The sequence below is a fragment of the Scyliorhinus torazame genome, chromosome 1, assembly GCF_047496885.1.
Source record: "Scyliorhinus torazame isolate Kashiwa2021f chromosome 1, sScyTor2.1, whole genome shotgun sequence".
Classification (NCBI taxonomy): Eukaryota; Metazoa; Chordata; class Chondrichthyes; order Carcharhiniformes; family Scyliorhinidae; genus Scyliorhinus; species Scyliorhinus torazame.
This window is the reverse complement of record NC_092707.1, coordinates 59,057,170-59,080,413: the sequence shown is the minus strand read 5'-3', so window position 1 is coordinate 59,080,413 and position 23,244 is coordinate 59,057,170. Positions and strand designations below refer to the sequence as shown.

General features: G+C 46.4%; 1 protein-coding gene across 1 annotated transcript in view; it reads left to right on the top strand.

Moving 5' to 3' along the window:
• Positions 1-1,698: 1,698 nt before the first annotated feature.
• The window catches only part of vps33a (VPS33A core subunit of CORVET and HOPS complexes), a 41,630-nt gene continuing 20,084 nt past the window's right edge, over positions 1,699-23,244 (top strand). The window contains exons 1-6 of the mRNA XM_072495364.1: positions 1,699-1,870; positions 7,977-8,042; positions 8,604-8,731; positions 9,726-9,915; positions 15,319-15,435; positions 16,183-16,357. Of these exons, the coding sequence (XP_072351465.1) occupies positions 1,712-1,870; positions 7,977-8,042; positions 8,604-8,731; positions 9,726-9,915; positions 15,319-15,435; positions 16,183-16,357 (835 nt within the window). The 5' untranslated portion in view covers positions 1,699-1,711. The remainder of the gene's footprint in view (positions 1,871-7,976; positions 8,043-8,603; positions 8,732-9,725; positions 9,916-15,318; positions 15,436-16,182; positions 16,358-23,244) is intronic.

Here is a 23,244-nt window from a genome sequence, read left to right as displayed (position 1 = left end):
AGCGCTGGCGGGGGTGCTTCGCCTGCCCGCAGAAGAAGTAACGGGGCCCAACGGAGCTAGCGGGCCGTCTTACAGCGCAGGACTGCGGGGACACGGGGATGGTCAGTGGGGCTGCCGCTGCGGGATGCCGCGCAGCCCAGGGGGCCGCTGCGCGGTCGGGCGCATAGGACTGCGTGTTTCTGGCGGCAACACCATGGACCCTGCCAGGGCCCGTGCTTCTCTCAGTCCCAGGGTGTCCTTTTCTAAAAGTCTTTGGCGGATCTCTGAAGAGCTTATACCTGCTACGAAGGCATCCCGGATTAGAAATTCCGTGTGCTCGCTGCCCGAAACTTGCGGACAGCCACAGTTTCTGCCCAGCACCAGTAGCGCACGGTAGAAGTCCTCCAGCGATTCCCCGGGGCTTTGCCGTCTAGTTGCAAGAAGGTGACGTGCATAGACCTGGTTTACAGGGCGTATATAATGTCCCTTTAACAGTTCGATCGCATCATCATAGTCATCCGCCTCCTCGATGAGGGAGAAGATTCCAAGGCTTACTCTCGAGTGCAGGAGATGCAGTTTCTGTTCTGCTGAGGGGGTGCCTCCGGCCGGCTCGAGGTAGCCTTTAAAGCACGCCAGCCAGTGCTTAAAAATCGCAGCCGAGTTCTCCGCGTGGGGGCTGAGTTGTAGACACTCCGGCTTGATTCGGAGATCCATTCTTTCAGCTCAAGAGTAGTTTTAAATTGATGCACGATCAATTAAACTCGACGACGAGGTTGTATCATAACTGAAGGCTTTAATAGACTAGATCTGTTCCCCAGCAGCCTTGGTACAGAATGAGGGCTGCTGGAACGGCACCTGTTCTTATACTCCACCTGTCAGGGTGGAGCCACATACCAAACAGCCAATGATAGGCTGCTTGGCTCACCCAATGGTCTACAGCCTCTCGGGTACTGCAATACCTGATACTCCCATACCGTGAAAAGCCCCTCTTCACCACATTTTGGCGCCTGTTCGGGTACATAGAGGGAGAATTCAGAATTTCCAAATTAACAGCACGTCTTTCTGGACTTGTGGGAGGAAACTGGAGCACCCCAGAGGAAACCCACTCAGACACGGGGAGAACGTGCGGACTCCGCAGAGACAGGGGCCCAAGCCGGGAATCGAACCTGGGACCCTAGCACTGTGAAGCAACAGTGCCAACCACTGTACTGCTATCCTGGCCATTTAACATGGTCATTCCACCTAACCTGCACACCTTTGGACTGTCGGAGGAAACTAGAGCACCTGGAGGAAATCCACACAGACACAGGGAGAACATTCAAACTCCAGTCACCCAAGGCCAGACTCGATCTCAGGTCCTTGGTGCTGTGAGGCAGGTGCCAACTGCCATACATGTTAGTGTGCATCATCAAAACATAAACTTGAATTTGTCCAGTGATGGGTGCACTGACCGTTACTGCAATTTAGTTCTAAGCTTCTCTTAATTGGAAGAACCTTCGTGAAAATATTTAACTGTCCTTCTAGGGGGCATTTGTAATAATGATAATATTGTGACATAAATGGCACTGGGCTGGAACGTTTATTGGTTAATTTCCAATGGTGTTTTCCCAAGAAGCAATGCTGTTGGCCTGATCCTTTAAGTGCAGTTGGTTACTGATGTGCAATTTTCTTCACTGAGTCCCCAGTGTCAGAGCAGCTCGTCCAGGCCCAGGCTGCTCCCAGGCGCCCCCTGATGGAGAGGCCGCATCACGTGGGGCGGCGCCCGCCGCGGCACGTCACCCGGCTAAAGATGGCGGCGCACCTGAGCTACGGAAGGGTGATTCTCAACAACCTGCGGGAGGCCGTCCGCAAGGAGCTGCGCGAATTCCTCGATAAATGTGAAGGCAGCAAGGTCCGGAGTTGTGGTGGTGGAGCGGGGCCCGGGGGTGCGCGTTGCCGGCCTGAATCTTGCCAGCAGCTAATGGCAACGTCGGTGCTCTCAAACTGGGGTGCAGGATGACCTGTTCCTTATTAATCTCCAGAAATCTGGGGGGCAGGATGACCTGTTCCTTATTAATCACCAGAAATCTGGGGGGTGCAGGATGACCTGTTCCTTATTAATCACCAGAAATCTGGGGGGTGCAGGATGACCTGTTCCTTATTAATCCCCAGAAATCTGGGGGGTGCAGGATGACCTGTTCCTTATTAATCACCAGAAATCTGGGGGGTGCAGGATGACCTGTTCCTTATTAATCCCCAGAAATCTGGGGGGTGCAGGATGACCTGTTCCTTATTAGTCTCCAGAAATCTGGGGGGTGCAGGGCGATCTGTTCCTTATTAATCCCCAGAAATCTGGGGGGTGCAGGATGACCTGTTCCTTATTAATCCCCAGAAATCTGGGGGGTGCAGGGCGATCTGTTCCTTATTAATCCCCAGAAATCTGGGGGGTGCAGGATGACCTGTTCCTTATTAATCCCCAGAAATCTGGGGGGTGCAGGGCGATCTGTTCCTTATTAATCCCCAGAAATCTGGGGGGTGCAGGATGACCTGTTCCTTATTAATCCCCAGAAATCTGGGGGGTGCAGGGCGATCTGTTCCTTATTAATCACCAGAAATCTGGGGGGTGCAGGATGACCTGTTCCTTATTAATCCCCAGAAATCTGGGGGGTGCAGGGCGATCTGTTCCTTATTAATCCCCAGAAATCTGGGGGGGGTGCAGGGCGATCTGTTCCTTATTAATCCCCAGAAATCTGGGGGGTGCAGGGCGATCTGTTCCTTATTAATCCCCAGAAATCTGGGGGGGGGGGGGCTGCCAAGGTGACTTGTCCCTTATTGGTGGGTGGGCAACCTGTTCCTTATTAATGCTTGGAAACTTCATTGGGGGGGGGGGGGGTTAGTGGGTGACCTGTTCATTATTAATATTAACCTGCAGGAAACTGGGAGGTACTGGGTGACGCGTTCCTTATTCCTAGAAATCTGGGGGTGCTTGGTGACCTGTTTCTTCTTAACCCCTAGAAAACTGGAGTGCTGGGTGATCCTTTCCTTATTAATCCCTAGAAACCTGCTTGTGCTCGGTCACCCTTTCCTTGTTAACTTCTAGCAAATCTAGGACAGGATAACTTTTATTAATCTTTAGAAATGTGGTGTCTGCATTATCCACAGAATCGCTACAGTTTGGGAGGCTAGTTGGCCCATCGAGTCTCCAAAAGAGCACTCTGCTTGGACCCCCTCCCCCCATCATCGTAGCCCCACACATTGATCATGGCTTTATTTGTGATGTAATTAATTTTACTGCCTTTTTATTTAGGCTGTACTGTTCTCATTTATGAAATCTAACTGATTTACCGGAGTGCTGATATTTCTTTTATGCTCTCCAAGTTCAAGAAATTAAGTTTAATGACATTGTTGAGTGACTGAATTACATTCTTTACCCTTCCTCAACCTACAAATAAAATGTGCAAGAAAGTTTACATTAAAATAATGGTTTGTTGGGTGTGAGCTTGCTCAAGTGTACAGTAGCTACACGTGTATATCATGCATTTTTAACAACTGAAAATGGAATATTTTTCAGCGATGAAGCAGTATTAGAAATTGAGGCCCCCTTCCCTCCCCAAGCCATCACAAAACCAATAATAAAGTGCTGAAAATAATCATGTCAAGCAGCATTTGTGGAGAGAGGGGAAAACAATTCTTCCGGTTGGATGGCCATTTGTCAGAAGTGGAAAATGTTAGAGATGTAGCAGGCTTTAAGTAAATTGTGTGGGATGTGATGAGGTGAGAACAAAAGGGAAGGCCAGTGGCAGAATAGAAGGCAGGAGTGATTAGACAACAAGGGATGGAGTTGCAAGGCAAACGTGGATGCTATTGGGACAAGTCTATAAACAAAATGTGATGGAGGTGAGCTGTAAATGGTAATAGCAAAGCCATTACCTGTATCAGTTTTGCAGTAAGGAGAGATGATATCTTGGAGAGGTAGAGCTTGGGAACAAAAAAGGGACAGCCACATTGCTAGGTGTTTATTATAGACCCCCTGATAGTAAGCGGGAAATCGAGGAGCAAATATTTGCGCAATTCGCAGAGGTATGTAAAAATAAATGGGTAATTATATTAAGTGATTTCAACTTTCCCGCAGTAATTGGGATAGTCACTGTTAAGGGCTTAGATCGAGTGGAGTTCTTAAAATGTATACAGGAGAACTTTTAGCTCAATATGTAGAGGGTCCAACAAGGGACGGTGCAGTGCTGGACCTAATTTTGGGGAATGAAGCTGGACAGGTGGTTGATGTGTTGGTGGGGGAGCATTTTGGTGATAGCAACCACAACATGGTACAATTTAAGTTTGTTATGGACAAAGAAATGGACAAGTTGCAAAAAAAGTATTGTGGATGCGGGGAGAGCAGATTTTAGTAAAATAAGGCAGGATCTGGTCAAGGTAGACTAGAAAGAGTTACTTGTGGGGGAAATCTACAGAAGAGCAGTGGGGGGCATTCATAAAAGAAATGGGGAGGGTACAAGCCCAAATGTTCCCTCTAGGGTAATAGGAAGGAGTAACAAGCCCAGAGAACCATGGATGACCAGAGACATTCAGGATACAATGAAAAGGAAAATAGCGACTTTTAGCAAGTACAAGGGGAGCAAATCAATGGAGGCATTAGTCGAGTACAGAAAGTGCAGCGTGGAGTTTTAAGAAATCAGTTAGGAGAGCAAAGGGGGGATATGAGAAACCAAGGCTGGTCAAAGTAGGGAAAATCCCAAGATATTCTATAGGATATTCGAAACAGGATAACCAGAGAAAGACATTAGGGACCAACAGAAAAATTTGTGGGTGGAGCCAGAGATGTTGAATGAATACTTCATATCTGTTTTCACCCAAGAGAATGAGGAGGTAGATATAGAACTCTGAGAGAGACTGTGAGGTTCTTGAACAAATTGTCATAGGGAGTGACAAGCAAGGTGTTGGCAGGCTTAAAAGTGGACAAATCTCCAGGTCCGGATGAATTGTGTCCCAGGATGCTGTGGAAGCGAGGGAGGAGATTGCAGGGGCTCTGACCCAAATTTTTAATTCCTCTCTGGTCATGGGGGAGGTGCCAAAGGACTGGATAACAGCCAATGTGGTCCCACTATTTAAGGAAGGTTGTAGAGATAAGCCAGGGAACTACAGACCAGTGAGTCTCACGTCAATGGTAGGGAAACTATTGGAGAAAATTCTGAAGGAGAGAATCTATCTCCATTTGGAGAGCCAAGGTTTCATCGGGAATAGTTGTATGGCTTTGTCAGAGGGAGGTCATGCCTAACCAATTTGATTAAAATTTTTGAGCATGTGACCAGGTGTGTAGATTAGGGTAGTGCAGTTGATGTAGTTTACATGGATTTCAGCAAAGCCTTTGACAAGGTCCCACATGGGAGACTTATAAAGAAGACAATTGCACATGGGATACAGGGTAAGTTGATAAGGTGGATTCATAATTGGCTTAGCTGTAGGAGACAGAGGGTGTTGACAGACTGTTGCTTTAGTGATTGGAAGCCATTGCCCAGTGGCGTACCACAGGGATCTGTGGGTCCCCTATTGCTTGTCATTTATATAGACATAGATGACTATGTGGGGGATAGGATCAGTAAGTTTTCGGATGACACAAAGATTGGCCGGGTGGTTAACAATGAGGTTGAGTGTCTTGGGTTACAGGAAGATATAGACTGGATGGTCAAATGGGCAGAAAAGTGGCTGATGGAATTTAATCCTGAAAAGTGTGAGGTGATACACTTTGGAAGTAGTAATGTGACAAGAAAGTATTCAATGAATGGCATGACACTGGGAAGTTCTGAGGAACAAAGGGACCCTGGGTGTGTTTGTCCATAGATCTCTGAAGGCAGAAGGGCAGGTTTTAGAGTGGTGAAAAAGGCATATGGGACACTATCCTTTATCAATCGAGGCATAGATTACAAAAGCAGGGTGGTCATGTTGGAGCTGTATAGAACTTTGATGAGGCCATAGCTGGAGTACTGTGTGCAGTTCTGGTCGCTGCATTATAGGAAGGATGTGATTGCACTGGAGGTGATTCACCAGGATGTTGCCTGGGATGGAATGTTTGGGTTATGAAGAGAGGTTGGATAGGCTTGGGTTGTTTTTGCTGGAGCAGAGAAGATTGAGGATTGTCCTGATTGAGGTGTACAAGATCAAGAGGGGCATGGACTGGGTGGATAGGGAGCTGCTGTTCCCCTTAGCTGAAGGGTCAGTTACAAGGGGACACGAGTTCAAGATGAGCGGCAGGAGGTTTTGGGGGGATTTGAGAAAAGCCTTTTTTACCCAGAGGGTGGTGACGCTCTGGAACGCTCTGACTGGGAGGGTGTTAGAGGTGGGTTGTCTCACATCCTTTAAAAAGTACCTGAATGAGCACTTGGAACATTTTAACATTCAAGGATATGAGCCCAAGTGCTGGCAAATGGGATTAGGTAATAATTTATTGTCACAAGTAGGCTTACATTCACACTGCAATGAAGTTACTGTGAAAATCCCCTAGTCGCCACATTCCGGCGTCTGTTCGGGTACACAGAGGGAGAATTCAGAATGTCCAATTCACCAAACAGCACGTCTTTCGGGACTTGTGGGAGGAAACCGGAGTACCCGGAGGAAACCCACGCAGACACAGGGAGAACGTGCAGACTCCACAGCAACAGTGACCCGAGCCGGGAATCAAACCTGGGACCCTGGAGCTGTAAAGCAACAATAGGCAGGTCAGCTGTCTTTCATGTGTCAGTGCAGACTCGATGGGCCAAAGGGCCTCTTCTGTGCTGTGTTATTCTGTGATCTGCTGTCACAAAGGCAAGGCTAGCATTTGCTGCCCATCCTTGAAGTAACCATTTTTCTGAGACAGTTAAGATCAACTGCATTGCCAGATGTTGCTATCCTTAGTGTGCTGCCACTTTTTGTCCAATCTATTACTTTTTTTTACAACTACAAGCTAGAATTTTTAAAAAATAGTTCAGAAAATAGAGGTGACCCTAAATTTCTTTCTTTGATGAGTGACTGGGGGCTGCTTTAGCACAGTGGGCTAAATAGCTGGCTTGTAATGCAGAACAAGGCAGCACCGCCGGTTCAATTCCCGTACCGGCCTCCCCGAACAGGCGTCGGAATGTGGCGACTAGGTACTTTTCACAGTAACGTCATTGAAGCCTACTTGTGACAATAAGCGATTATTATAAGATATTGAATGAATCACCTACTTTGCCTTTGAGCATAATGGGTGGCTTGACAATCTTTTAAATTGTGTAATATATCCGACTGAAAGGTTATGCTAGCTTGCTAATGAAATAAATTGGAATATGGGACAATATGGTTTTGTCTAGTATTCGATTACACTTGTGTTTCCTCAAGCTTGCCACTTTTTGCCTATGGAAATGAAGTGATAGAAATGTACTTTTGCTTTTGTTGAGAATTACACGTGTAAACTTTGGATTCACCTTATTTGACTGCTCTTTACTTTTACTTGGACAGAGAGTAATACTGATGGTTTGTACTTGTATGTCTACCAGACCAGCTGATATATGCAAGAACTCAAATGGTTTTACCTTGATCTCAGAAATGTACCTTTCAAAAGATGTCTGGAAACACATCATTCTAACCCAAGCTGGTTCACTAATGTATTTTAGGGAAGGCAACCTGTTATTCTAACCTGATCTGGTCCGTATGTTATTCCAATACCGCACTGTTGTGGTTGACACATTGCAGTCCTTTGAAGTGGTTTCGACAGAAAACACTCCTTTTTAAGCCATTCAGCAATTCAATTAAGGGTGGATAATACATACTGACTTTACCAGGGCATCCATATCCTGAGAAATAGATTGGAAAATCTGCATTCTCTGCTTTCTGGGTCTGATAAATTGACTGATTTGATTTTCAAATATTGATGACCGATATTGACTGTCGATTTCCCTGCTGCAAGTGTAGGTATAAGACTGTTTGAGACATCAAGACTTTGTGAATTTCTGGCACCTGACTAACGGTCTGTTTTTCTTGTACAGGCAATAGTTTGGGACGAGCACCTTACTGGACCATTTGGATTAATTGCACAGTATTCACTATTGAAGGTAAATATTTTTTTCCTAAGACTTGAGCACTAGAATGATCAATGCTGGTCTGTTTTATAAATATCACACTTCTAATGTGTAATGCTGATCCTCTTAATGCATCCCTTTCCAAAAATGGATATTAGTTTTGAAATGCTTGGAACCAATATTGGCAACTAACCTGTTTTATTCCATGAATGTAAAATACTTTGCTGACATGGGAATTTCTATAGAACTAATGATTTTGAACTTAATGTTGAACATTGCCTGGGACCCATTTCAAAGCAGAATTTGAGGTTCTGTAAAACGTAATGCACCAACACATTTTTGTACATTTTGCTATGTAGACAACAATGCTACTAAATATTTTTCTGTAATTGCTATAATCCGTTTCTGTTCAGGAGTGTGGTACTCCCCCTTTCTAACAATTCTAGAATTTTTAAACAAAGACAAATTTGATTAACAGATTAATTCTTAAAATCCTGCAGATAAGTATATTTTTCCATGATATTTTGTGTTTTTTCTCTTTGTCTTCAAGGGTCATGGTACTTACAGTAATGGTAATGTTTAACAATCCTTTAGGAACATGAAGTGGATAAAATGTTTACCCTGAAGGAAGGGCGTATACCTCCAGCTGATGTCAAAAACATAATTTTCTTTGTGAGGCCTAGACTGGAACTAATGGACATCATCGCTGATAATATTCGTTGGTAGGTGCTATTCGTTGGTAGGTGCTTTTCAGTTTTAAACCAGATTGCCGATTTTCTTTTTTCTAATTTATCATTTTTCAAATTGGTGTCTCTCTTGTCCCTTGATGTTAAAACGGATGCTCTGCCCCTAGATTTCTGCTCCGATCTCTATGCAGCCAAGGACATATGTTGATGATGTTATGGTTCTTTCCTGTCCGGTCGGGGAACCATTACTTCTGTAATCCAGGCATTCAGTTAAAGCTTTTGGCTATATAATAGCATAGACAAGGAACAGGAAGCATGCATCCTTGCTGCCTTTTCAGTCAGAGAATTTTGTGCATCTCCTAAGGAGATGTCGCATTAACAAGAAAAATACATTTATATATATATATTTTAAAAAATCCTTTTTGAAATGGCTCTAATGGTCTGGTGACATGTTGTCTTTTTTATTCTGCGTTTCCCTCTCTCACTCTCCTCAGTGTGATAACTGCAACAGTCAAATGTTGCATCTGTTGGCAGCTGAACTTTTCCCATTATTCCATTTGGAAAACAACGTCCTTGTTCTAGCTGACATAATGATGGCGAAACTATTGTTGCTTACCGATGATGATGTAATTGAATTTCGTTTTTTAATTGGACAGCCAAATGTTTAGGGTGGTCACTCAATTGTAAGGAACAAACACGAGAGAGTAAACACTGATTTTTCAAATGCTATCTTTCAAAACATCGGTGGACATATGTTTACAATGAACATTAAATTTATGTGCACAAGAAGGCTGTTTTGTGCATGTACAAGTAATCCTATTGATGTACAGTCTTTCCCAACCCATTTTGGTTTTAGCTCAAATAAATCTATCTATATCACTAATCAGATAACTAGCAGTATGCAGTTACTTGTGGCAGGAGAGTGAGAATGTGGAAGTGGTAGAAATGGGACTTGAAATTCCATACAATTTGACCCTGAACGGTGTAAATCATTACTAGATACATTAATGTTTTTAATTTTTATTTTTAGTGAAGACAGACTTCATGGGCCTCACAGAGATTTCCATATCTTGTTCCTGCCACGTCGAAGTCTCCTGTGTGAACAACGACTGAAAGAACAAGGACTTTTGGTCCACATCACCCATATTGAGGAATACAGCCTGGATTTAATTCCATTTGATAGTGATCTGATGTCCATGGAATCTGAAAGTGCATTTCGGGTAATTGGTTATTTCACCTCCTTCTTTCCAGTGCAAGGTCTCAGGTTTACTTTAAGTATTAGATAATTTATCTCTCTTTGAAATGAATATGGTTGAAATTTAGGCATTCTGTCTTGCTTGGTTGGTTGGATAAAATCGTTACATTTTCTACGAGAATAATTTTAATTGCTCTCTTGTTATGACACCCTGAGCTAGTGCGTGGTCAATTCCAGCCCCACTTGAACCAGAGTTGCAACACAGGTGAAATTAGCTTTTACATTAATACCTGTGACATTGGTTGAGTTAAATTCACAACAGTCACCAGGTTTGTAAAGTTTAAACAAGTAATCTTTAAAATAAAAGAATAAGGATCTTTGATTCCAACGGATATCTTCCAGTTAGTTCTATTTCCAAGGTTAGGCCTTCAGCTGGGTACTTTCTTCAGCTGTAATGATCTTCACTGTAGGCGCAGAGCGACAGCAGGCAAACAGCAGCAGAAAGAGAGAGAAAACACAAAGCTCCTCTTCTTTCGAGAGTCTAGAGGCTTCTGGCAGGTTCTCTGGGGGGGAAAAAAAACACCTGGCAGGAGCCAATTGCTGACTTGTCGGACAGAACACTGCCCCTGGCCAGCCCACCAGTTGCCAGTTAGCCAACCAAACCGACCACCTCCAAAACCGGTTCCCAACATTCACTCTGCGCTGACAAGTCTGGGTTATCCTCTCCAAAGTAAAACCTTGGAACACCACTGTCCTGGCAAGCACACTTCTGCTTAAAGGCACATCCCGATTAGGGATTCACAGACCAAAAATTAATCAAAGGAAATAAACAGGAAGGACTCTTACACTCAGTTGCATTGAATGTAGCTTCATATAATCTCTGCAATGATCAGGGCTCTTGTGTTAAGTTGGGATCCCCATCACTACGAAGTTTGGCACTTAAGCCCGATGTACAAAATTAAATATAAAAACGAGGAGATAATGCCCCAAATTTTATGATCTGATCTGTACTGAAGCTGTGGCATACACCGCTGACAGCGCTAAAAAATACATACATCTTAGCTTGTTGACTGCTGAGTGAATATCAGCTTGTCCCCAGAGGAGATGAGCGGTGGGGAATATTCTAGGTGATATCACGTCCCTTAATAACATGAGCTGTAAACACCCCTTCAGGTCAGATTACAGCTCCAAGTCAAGGGAGTGTTATGATTTTAAAACTTCTTTATTAGTGTTTGGAAAAACCTAATAAACTTTAAGAATTTCAACAAAATTGATTGCTACTGGAAAATATCTTGGACAAACTGTCTTGGTTTTGAACAGAATGTGCAAGTTCACAGTGGACCTTAGAATGTGAAATACTTAAAATCATCGGAGAAAAGAACAAACGGTGTTTCCAAGAAATAAATTTGGCCCCCATCTCAATAGTGAACACAAATCTGACTCCCTCTCTCTAGACTGGAATTACATTGAAACAGTTTTCCCCACATCACCTTTCCCAAACCCTTTTAAATGTGGAGAAAAGCAAAAAGCTAACATTTATAATCCTTAGTTATTTTGTTCATTTGCGGGATGTGGACATCGCTAGCTAGGCCAATATTTATTGCCCATCCCTAGTTACCCTTGAGAAGGCGGTGGTGAGCTGCCTTCTTGAACTGCTACTGTCCCTGTGGTGTAGGTACACCCTCAGTGCTGTTAGGGTGGGAATTCCAGGACTTTTATCCAGTGACAGTGAAGGAACGGTAAAATATTTCCAAGTCAGGATGGTGGATGGCTTGGGGAGCATCCAGGTGGTGTTGCTCCCAGATATCTGCTGTCCTTGTCCTGTAGATGGTAGTGGTCATGGGTTTGGAACCTTGGTGAGTTCCTGCAGTGCATCCTGTAGATGCTGCCACGGTGCGTCGGTGGTGGAGGGAGTGAATGTTTGTGGAAGGGGTAGGGGTTCCAATCAAGCGGGCTGCTTTGTCCTGATGGTGCGAGCTCCTGGAGTGTTGTTGAAGCTGCACTCATCCAGGCAAGTGGAGAGTGTTCATTACACTCCTGACTTGTGCCTTGTAGATGGTTGTCAGGCTTTGGGGAGTTGGGTGAGTTACTTGCCACAGGATTCCTAGCCTCTGACCTGCTCTAGTAGCCACAGTATATGGCTAGTCCAATTCAGTTTCTGGTCAGTGATATTCCCCAGGATATTGATTGTGGGGGTTTCAGTGATGGTAATGCCATGGGATGTCAAGGAGTGAAAGTTAGAACCTCTCTTGTTGGAGATAGTTACCTCCTAGCAATTATGTGGTGCAAATGTTACTTGCCACTTGTCATCCAAGCTTGGACATTGTCCAAGTCTTGCTCCATTTGGACACAAACTGCTTCAGTATCTGAGGAGTCGCAAATGGTGCTGAACATTGGTGCAGGCATCAGCAGACATCCCACTTCTGGCCTTATGATGGGAGAAAGGTCATTGATGAAGCAGCTGAAGATGGTTGGCCTAGTATACTACCCTGAAGAACTTCTGCAGTGATGTCCTGGAGCTGAGATGATTTGACCACCAACCACCAGACCCATCTTTCTTCCAACCAGCGGAGAGTTTTCCCCTGATTCCCGTTGACTCCAGTTTTGCTAGCGCTGCTTCATGCCATACTTGGTTAAATGCTCCCTCGATGTCAAGGGCAGTCACACTCACTTCACCACCAATGTTCAGCACCATTTGCGACTCCTCAGATACTGAAGCAGTTTGTGTCCAAATGGAGCAAGACTTGGACAATGTCCAAGCTTGGATGACAAGTGGCAAGTAACATTTGCACCACATAATTGCTAGGAGGTAACTATCTCCAACAAGAGAGGTTCACTTCACCACAGGTAACGGCACAAAATACAGGGGTATCTTGCAGCCAGTGACAGCAGAGTGCATGAGTCAGTGCATGCATTCAGTTTATTGTTTCTTCGAGTTAATGTAACATTGAAATAAACCTTCGACTACAGGGAATGTGCTATTGTCACAGGTACTGTCCTCTTACTAGTGGCACCTCTTGAAGGACTAACAATCGTTCAAGATTAAAGCTCCGCGTTTGAGACTTCAGTATTTACAGTAATTTACATTTGGTATGAGTGAAATCAAAATCATTCAAAAACTGTCCTGATTAAGTGGTACATTCCTTGCTTGTAATTAATTGTGTTAACTGAAGTTGATGTGCTCCCGAGCAGGCTCTGTGCCTGCAGATACCAGCTCTAAAACATTAATCCATTGCTAATTGTGGGCTGTCAGCACGGGTCGCTGCCGCTTTAAAAATGGCTCAGCAGGAAGGTGCCTCTTGAGCATGTTAAAGTGGACTACAAGATACGGTTTATGGCGCAGGTGCACATGACCGATACCGGTTTGCCCCCCTATAGCAGTGAACATTTCCACATTCGCATAATAGGGATTACGGAATCTAGACCAATGTAACTTCAAGAAAGTAGAAACATGGACACATTGACTGTTTATTTTCACTCAAGCGTTTGCATTGGATTCTTTTTGCAGCAAGTAAATAAGTCATTTGTTACATAGAAACATTGAAAATAGGGCAGGAGGAGGCCCTTCGAGACTGCTCCGCCATTCATTATGATCATGGCTGATCATCCAACTCAATAGCCTAATCCCACTTTTTCCCCATATCATTTGATCCCCTTTGCCTAAGTGCTATACCTAACTGCTTATTTAAAACATACAATGTTTTGGCCTCAACTACTTCCTGTGGTAACGAATTCCACAGACTCGCCACCCTGAGTGAAGAAATGTCTCCTCATCTTTGGCCTAAATGGTCTACCCCATTCTTTGAAATGTGTCATAATCTTCCCAAAGCTCCCAGTTTGTGCAATTTTTTGAGACGTTTTCCTCTTCGGAAATACTAATATTAAATAATATTAAATAATAAATACTATTATTTTGACCCCCTTTCTGATGCAGCTGGGCGAGTGGTTTGTATTTACGCACCCAATTACAGTGTTGCAGGATGAATTTCTTTTTAACAGTCCAAGGGGCCTGACCAGCAGTGGCCAGCATTGAAGTGTGGCAAAGGCACACTTGTCATGGTTGCCTTCAGTGCGTGTTGGAGAAATTTCTAAGCACTGGAAAATTAACCGTTCGAAACAAAAGACTGCCTACCAACAGTTTGGTGTGTGTGTGTACCCTGGAGCTGATATGCCATTGATGCACAGACATATGCACCGTGTCTGTGCCAGCTATGGTGCGCTACTTCAATATCCGCCACAGACCTCTTCCTGGCTGCTACCAATATTACTCTAATGTGTTGTCAAGAGCTATGCGGACCAGTATGAATACTGCACAGTAGTACTTCAAATTGTGATGCTCTTTGCAGCCCAATGTTAAAATTGCATTGCCTTGGATTTTTGATCATTTATAATCTTTGCAAGTTACTAAGCTCTCCAATATTTTAGTTGTTGTTAGAGGTGCATGACCCCCTGAGCTAGTGTGTAAATCAATTCCAGCCCCACTTGAAGTTGAGTCGTAACAACCAGTGAAATTAGATGTTATTTTAAAATACCTGCGGACCTTAACTGAGCCCAATAAACTGCAGTCACCAGGTTGGTAAATTTTAAACACCTCTTTATTTCACAGTAATATAATTAAACTGACAAAGATGTAACTGACTACTTAATACCCGTTTCCTCACCCACACATACAGACCACATAGAGGAAAACAGTGGTGGCGAGGAAAGAAAATATTAATAATATCAAAGGATCTCCGATGCAAGGGGGCTTCTAGATAGAGTTAAGCTTTCATTTCGATACTACTTCCTTCTAGGATTCAGATGGTTTACTTTGGCAAGGCTGTCTATTTTTGAGAGAGATCATTTCAAATATATAGTAAAGATGTGCCAGGCACTCACTGGTTTTAGAACAACAAAGCAGTTCTTTGCTTCAGCGAGAGTTCCTTCTTTCAAGGTCTAATCACTTCTGCCCAGCTCTCTCTCTCTCTCTCTCGAGCATCACACGGGAACCAATCACTGACGTTGTCAGCCAGAACCCTGTCCCTGGCCAACCCGCAAGTTGCCAGCCAGCCAATCGAACCAACTCCCTCTAAAACTGGGGCTTAAAATTCACCTAGCCCCGACAAGTCTGTTTTGCCTCTCCAAGATACCAATCATGGAACACACTGTCCTGACTAGCAGGCTGCCTCCGCTTAAGTCCACTGCTTAAAGACACATTCTAATTATTGGTCCACGGACCAATACTAATAGAAATGAAATAAATGGGAACAGGGAGGACAGATGGGAGTACTTGTTTTCTTCTAAAATTATAAACAAAGTTGATAATATTTCCAGGAGCTCCAGTAAATCAGATGGACACTTTTAACATCCACAAGAAGCTGATCTGATTTACTGTTAAGGGCCTTGTTTTACAGAAAATAATTAAAAGTTTTGTTATATTTGCAAATAGGAATGTTATCTGGAGAATGACCAGACCGTTCTATTCCATGTCGCCAAAGGACTAATGACTCTGCAAACTTTGTACGGAACCATCCCACAGATATTTGGGAAGGGTGAATGTGCACGGGTATGTTCAAACCTTTTCCATATTGCTTGTAAGTTTTAGGTTCTTCAGTGCAAAGAATAAGATTTGAGGATGACTGTTTATAAATTGAGATAAGTGTCAAATGTACTTTTTAATTGTTATTTAACTCAGCATGTCATTTAATTAAGTTTGAGCTGCAAACAAAACCACCGTTCTACATCATTAACTTCTGGTGCAGAACAGTGATGTTTTATAAAGTAGATAAATGTTATCTACAATTGTGTTCAGTGACAGTGAATGGATGATGTGATCCTGTTATTGGTGACTATGAAAATCACGTACTTCATAGCAGGGAGAGAATGCAACTTGCAGTAACAATTGTGAAGTTTCACTATTCAGTAGGCTTGGGTGTGGGTCTGCAGATTGTGGGGCCTGTCAAACTCCTTTTAAGATTTTCTAGACTCCTTTCACAATGCACTCCTATTCCTCCAGCAGTCATCTTCTCCCCACTCTCCCAGGTGTATGCTACAGGTGATTTATTATCTGGCGCTTGCCCTATCTCCCCAATTCTGCTGTTAGCGATACTTATGAAGTTCTGTTCCCATATATTTTGCTTTTGGTGATCTGAAATCTGCTACTGGCTCTATTTCTGGGCCCTTAACTTTATTGTAATTTAAGAGACAAATGTGGTGCCAAGAGTGTTAGTATTTTAGAAATTCTGTTCAGTGGGAGGTTTAAACAAGGGCTTGGCTCATGGCATGATTTTTAACCCTGATTGTTTCTCCACAGCTGGTGGCAAATATGATGCTAAGAATGAAACGAGAATTTGCTGGAAGTCAGAACCAGATTTTACCCGTCTTTGATAAACTCCTGTTACTTGATCGTAATGTTGACTTGTTAACACCTCTAGCAACGCAGCTGACCTATGAAGGACTGATTGATGAAATATATGGCATTCAAAATAGTAAGTTCTGAAAATCTACAGTTGCTGCTGCATTTGTAATTGACGACTAAATAAACATTTTGTTCTTCAGCAATTGCAAAATGTTTAAGGGAAAATAATGTACTCCATGTTTTGGAATCTTGTATGCTTCATAAACACTTAACTTCTGGAATTGTAGATAAGGACGAGCAAGTTAATTAACATTTGCCTGAGATTTGAAACCGTTATCACCCAATTCAATTATGAAGGGGGAAACAAAGTGGAGAAAGGGTAAGGAAAGGTGGATAAGATGATGGGGGGGGGTTAATATATATGAAGAAAAAAAAAATGGTAAAAGACAGTTAAAATGAAATGGGATGAAAACAAATGGGTCGAGGTGGGGTGGAGCTAATCATCTGAAGTTGTTGAATTCGATGTTGAGACCGGAAGGCTGTAGCGTGCCTAACCGGGAGATGAGATGTTGTTCCTCCAGTTTGCGTTGAGCTTCACTGGAACATTGCATCAGGCCAAGGACAGACATGTGGGCATGGAAGCAGGGTCTTTTGTTAAAATGGCAAGCAATGTGAAAGTCAGGATCCTGAATGGTAAACACGCGGCAAGGGCTGGGGCTGGGAGAAATGGGGTACGAAGGATTGGGACTGGTGGAGGGCCTGGCAAAGGTTCTCAGCAAAGGACTCCGCTTTGCACCCGTAGGTCCCCACCTCAATGAATTCCGGGCTCGACATGATGTTGAACTCTTCTTTCGCCGCCTTCGTCTCCCTGCCCACTTCTCTGGGCAAGAATCCTGCCCCCGTTCCACTGATCCTTTCATGTGCCTCCAACTTTCTGCCTCCAAGTGGACCCCCCCCCCGCCGGGATAATTACCTGCCCTTGATCTTTTCATTGTGAACTGTCGAAGGGAAATTGGCCGTCTTAATTTTTCTGCCCCCTCACCCATTCCAACCTCTCTCCTTCTGCTCTTCACTCTGTCAGGTCTAACCCCGACTTTGTCATCAAACATGCCGACAAAGGGGTTGCTGTTGTCGTCTGGCACACTGACCTCTACCTCGCAGAGGCGGAGCACCAACTCTCAGATACTTCCTCTTACCTCCCCCTTGACCATGACCAGACCATTGAACATCAAGCCATTATCTCCAACACCGTTAGCGATCTCATTTCCTCCGGATGCCTTCCCCCTACGGCCTCCAACCTCATAGTCTCCCAACCCAGGACAGCCTTTGCCTACTTCCCAAAATCCACAAAAAGGACTGTCCGGGCAGGCCCATTGTGTCAGCATGCTCCTGCCCACTGAACCTATTTCCTCTTATCTTGATTCTATCCTCACTCGTCTGGTCCATTCCCTCCCCACCTACATCCGGGATTCCTCTGATGCCCTGTGTCATATTGACAGCTTCCAGTTCGCGAGCCCTAACCGCATTCATTCACCATGGATGTGTAATCCCTCTACACCATCCCACACCAGGATGGCCTGAGAGCTCTTCACTTCTTTCTCAAAGAGAGGCCTGGACAATTCCCATCCACCACCACTCTCCTCCACCTGGCTGAACTCGTTCTATCCCTCAACAACTTCTCCTTTAACTCATCTCACTTTCTCCAAATCAAAGGTGTAGCAATGGGTACCCGCATGGGTCCTAGCTACGCTTGCCTTTTTATGGGGTAAGTGGAACATTCCTTGTTCCAGGCCTACCCAGGTCCCCTCCCACAACTCCTTTCCCGATACATTGATGACTATTTTGGTGTCGCTTCATGCTCTCGTCCGGACCTGGAAAAATTCATCAACTTCGCTTCCAGTTTCCACCCCTCCATCACTTTCACCTGGTCCATCTCAGACACATCCCTTCCCTTCCTTGATCTTTCTGTCTCCATCTCCAGCAATAGACTATCCACTAATATCCACTACAAGCCCACTGACTCCCACAGCTTTCTGGACTACAGCTCTTCGCACCCTACATCCTGTGAGGACTCCATCCCTTTCTCTCAACTCCATCGCCTCCGTCGCATTTGTTCCGATGATGCATCTTTCCAAAATGGTGCTTCGAAAATGTGTTCCTTCTTCCTCAACCGTGATTTCCCACCTACAGTTGTTGACAGGGCCCTCAACAGTGCGTGGTCCATCTCCTGCGCCACTACCCTCGCCCCCTCCCCTCCCTCCCAGAACAAGGATAGAGTCCCCCTCGTTCTCACATTTCATCCCACCAGCCTCCATCTGCAAAGCATAATCCTCTGCCATTTTCGCCAACTCCAGCGTGATGCCACCACCAAACACATCTTCCCTTTACTCCCTCTGTTAGCGTTCCGCAGAGACCGTTCCCTCCGAGACAATCTAGTCCACTCCTCCACCATACCAAGTACCTCTCCCATCACCCATGGCACCTTCCCATGCAATCGTAGAAGGTGTAACACCTGCCCCTTTACCTCTTCTATGCTTAACATCCCAGGCCCAAAACACTGATTCCAGGTTCAGCAGCGTTTCACTTGCATCTCTTCCAATTTGGTCTATTGTATTCGCTGCTCCCAATGTGGTTGTCTCTATATCGGAGAGACCAAACGCAGACTGGATGATTGCTTTGCTGAGAATCTCCGGTCTGTGCGCATTCAGGATCCTGACTTCCCGTTGCTTGCCATTTTAACAAAAGACCCTGCTCCCATGCCCACATGTCTGTCATAGAATTTAGATCATAGAATTTACAGTGCAGAAGGAGGCCATTCAGCCCATCGAGTCTGCACCGGCTCTTGGAAAGAGCACCCTACCCAAGGTCAACACCGCCACCCTATCCCCATAACCCAGTAACCCCACCCAACACTAAGGGCAATTTTGGACACTAAGGGCAATTTTGGACACTAAGGGCAATTTATCATGGCCAATCCACCTAACCTGCATATCTTTGGACTGTGGGAGGAAACTGGAGCACCCGGAGGAAACCCACGCACACACGGGGAGGATGTGCAGACTCCGCACAGACAGTGACCCAAGCCAGAATCGAACCTGGGACCCTGGAGCTGTGAAGCAGTTGTGCTATCCACAAGGCTACCGTGCTGTCCTTGGCCTGCTGCAATGTTCCAGTGAAGCTCAACGCAAACTGGAGGAACAACATCTCATCTTCTGGTTAGGCACACTACTCCGGTCTGAACATCAAATTCAACAACTTCAGATGATTAGCTCCACCCCACCTGGACCCATTTGTTTTCATCCCATTTCATTTTAACTGTCTTTTACCATTTTTTTCTTAATATATATTAACCCCCCCCCCCCCCCACCATCTTTTTTAAAAAAAAAATATTTATTAAGAAATTTTCAACAAAAGTTTTTTCAACGCCTGTAGAACCCCTGCGCAGACCCTCTCAAGGCAAACTTTATCCTCGCCAACTTGATAAACCCTGCCATATCATTTATCCAGGCTTCCACGCTGGGGGGCTTCACCTCTTTCCACATTAGCAAGATCCTTCGCCGGGCTACTAAGGATGCAAAGACCAGAATGCCGGCCTCTTTCGCCTCTTGCACTCCCGGCTCGTCCGCTACTCCGAATAGTGCTAGCCCCCAACTTGGCTTGACCCGGACTTTCACCACCTTGGATATGGTTCTCGCAACTCCCCTCCAGAATCCATCCAATGCCGGGCACGACCAAAACATATGGGCATGGTTCGCCGGGCTTCCTGAGCACCTCCCACATCTGTCCTCCACCCCAAAGAACCTTCTCCACCTCGTCCCCGTCATATGCGCTCTGTGAACAACCTTAAATTGTATCAGGCTAAGCCTGGCACACGAGGAAGAGGAATTAACCCTACTTGGGGCTTCAGCCCACAGACCCTCCTCAATCTCCTCCCCCAGCTCCTCTTCCCATTTACCCTTCAGCTCCTCTACCAAAGCCTCACCCTCTTCTTTCATCTCCTGGTATATTGCCGACACCTTGCCTTCTCCGACCCATACCCCCGAGATCACCCTGTCTTGAATCCCCTGTGCCGGGAGCAGCGGGAATTCCCTCACCTGCCGCCTCACAAACGCCCTCACTTGCATGTACCTGAAGGCATTTCCCGGGGGTAGCCCAAACTTCTCCTCCAGCGCCCCTAAGCTCGCAAACGTCCCATCGATGAACAGGTCCCCCATTCTTCTAATCACTGCCCGATGCCAGCTCTGAAACCCCCCGTCCATCCTCCCTGGGACAAACTGATGGTTACCCCTGATCAGGGACCACACCGAGCTCCCATTGCCCCCCTGTGCCGTCTCCACTGGCCCCAGATCTTTAGCGTTGCCGCCACCACCGGACTCGTGGTATACCTAGTGGGCGAGAGTGGCAGCGGTGCCGTCACCAGCGCCCCCAGGCTCGTCCCTTTACAGGACCCCATTTCCAACCTCTTCCATGCCGCCCCCTCTCCCTCTATCACCCACTTACGGGTCATCGCCACGTTGGCTGCCCAGTAGTAGCCACCCAGATTTGGCAACGCCAGCCCTCCTCTGTCCCTACTGCGCTCCAGAAACCCCCTCCTTACCCTCGGTGTCTTATTCGCCCACACAAACCCCATAATGCTCCTGCCTACCCTCTTAAAAAAGGCCTTGGTGATCACGATTGGAAGGCACTGGAACACAAAAAGAAACCTCGGGAGGACCACCATTTTGACCGACTGCACTCTACCCGCTAGCGAGAGCGGCAACATGTCCCATCGTTTGAAGTCCTCCTCCATCTGCTACACCAGCCTCGTCAAATTAAGTTTATGTAGGGCCCCCCAACTCCTAGCTATTTGGATCCCCAGGTACCGAAAGCTCCTTTCCGCCCTCCTCAACGGTAAATCATCTATCCCCCTTTCCTGGTCTCCTGACTGTACTACAAAGAGCTCACTCTTCCCTACATTGAGCTTATAGCCCGAAAAATCCCCAAACTCCCTTAAGATCCGCATGACCTCCACCACCCCCTCCACTGGATCTGCCACATACAGCAACAGGTCATCCGCATACAGCGACACCCGATGCTCCTCTCCCCCTCGAACCACCCCCTCTATTTCCTGGACTCCCTTAATGCCATGGCCAAAGGCTCAATTGCTAATGCAAACAACAGTGGGGACAGGGGGCACCTCTGCCTCGTCCCTCGATACAGCTGAAAATACTCCGACCTCCGCCAATTCGTAACCGCACTCGCCACCGGGGCTCTCTAAAGGAGCTTAACCCAACTGATAAACCCCTCCCCAAATCCAAACCTCCGCAACACTTCCCAGAGATACTCCCACTCCACCCGGTCAAAGGCCTTCTCCGCGTCCATTGCTGCCACTATCTCCGCCTCTCCCTCCACCGATGGCATCATAATCACGTTTAGGAGCCTCCGCACATTGGTGTTTAGCTGCCTGCCCTTTACAAATCCCGTCTGGTCCTCGTGAATCACCCCCGGGACACAGTCCTCGATCCTCGTAGCCAGCACTTTTGCCAGCAACTTAGCATCCACGTTGAGGAGCGAGATCGGCCTGTACGACCCACATTGCAGTGGGTCCTTAACCCGCTTCAGGATCAAAGAGATCGTCGCCTCCGACATTGTCGGGGGCAGGGTCCCCCCCTCGACTCATTAAAAGTCCTTACCAGCAAAGGGGCTAACAGGTCTACGTACTTCCTGTAGAACTCAACCGGGAACCCATCCGGTCCCGGGGCCTTCCCTGCCTGCATGCTCCCCAGTCCTTTAATCAGCTCCTCCAACCCAATTGGTGCCCCCAAACCAGCCACCTCCTGCTCCTCCACCTTCGGGAACCCCAGTTGGTCCAAGAATCGTCGCATCCCCCCTTCCCCCGCTAGGGGCTGGGATCTATACATCTCCTCATAGAAGGCCTTGAATGCCTCATTTACTTTCATCGCACTCCGCACCGTAGTTCCCCTTCCATCCTTGACTCCACCTATCTCCCTCGCTGCCATCCTCTTACGGAGCTGGTGTGCCAGCATCCGGCTCGCCTTCTTCCCATACTCGTACGTCGCCCCCTGCGCTTTCCTCCACTGTGCCTCTGCCTTCCCTGTGGTCATCAGGTCGAACTCCGTCTGGAGACTTCGCCTCTCCCTGAGTAGTCCCTCTTCAGGGGCCTCTGCGTATCTCCTATCCACTCTTAAAATTTCCCCCACTAACCTCTTCCTTTCCTTCCCCTCTCTCTTCTCCCTGTGAGCCCTGATGGAGATTAACTCTCCCCTGACCACCGCCTTCAGTGCCTCCCATACTACCCCCACCTGCACCTCCCCGTTGTCGTTGGCCTCCAAATACCTTTCAATGCACCCCCTCACCCTCCCACACACTGCCTCGTCTGCCAGCAGTCCCACATCCAACCGCCACAACGGGCGTTGGTCCCTCTCCTCTCCCAACTCCAGTTCCACCCAGTGCGGGGCGTGATCTGAAATGGCTATGGCCGAATACTCCGTTCCCTCCACTTTCGGGATCAGCGCCCTGCCCAGAACAAAGAAATCTATCCGGGAGTAGGCCTTGTGCATGTGGGAGAAAAAAGAAAATTCCCTGGCCTGCGACCTGGCAAACCTCCACGGATCCACTCCCCCATCTGGTCCATAAACCCCCTAAGCACCTTGGCCGCAGCCGGCCTCTTTCCGGTCCTAGATCTGGAGCGATCCAGTGCTGGGTCCAACACCGTGTTGAAATTCCCACCCATTATCAAGCTTCCTACCTCCAGGTCCGGAATGCGCCCCAACATACGCTTCATGAATCCAGCATCGTCCCAGTTCGGGGCGTATACATTTACCAATACCACCCACGTCCCCTGCAACCTACCGCTCACCATCACATATCGGCCTCCCTTGTCCACTACCATATTCTTAGCCTCAAACGACACCTGCTTCCCCACCAATATTGCCACCCCTCTTCTTTGCATCCGGCCCCGAATGGAATATCTGTCCTACCCATCCCTTTCTTAACCTGACCTGGTCTGCCACCTTC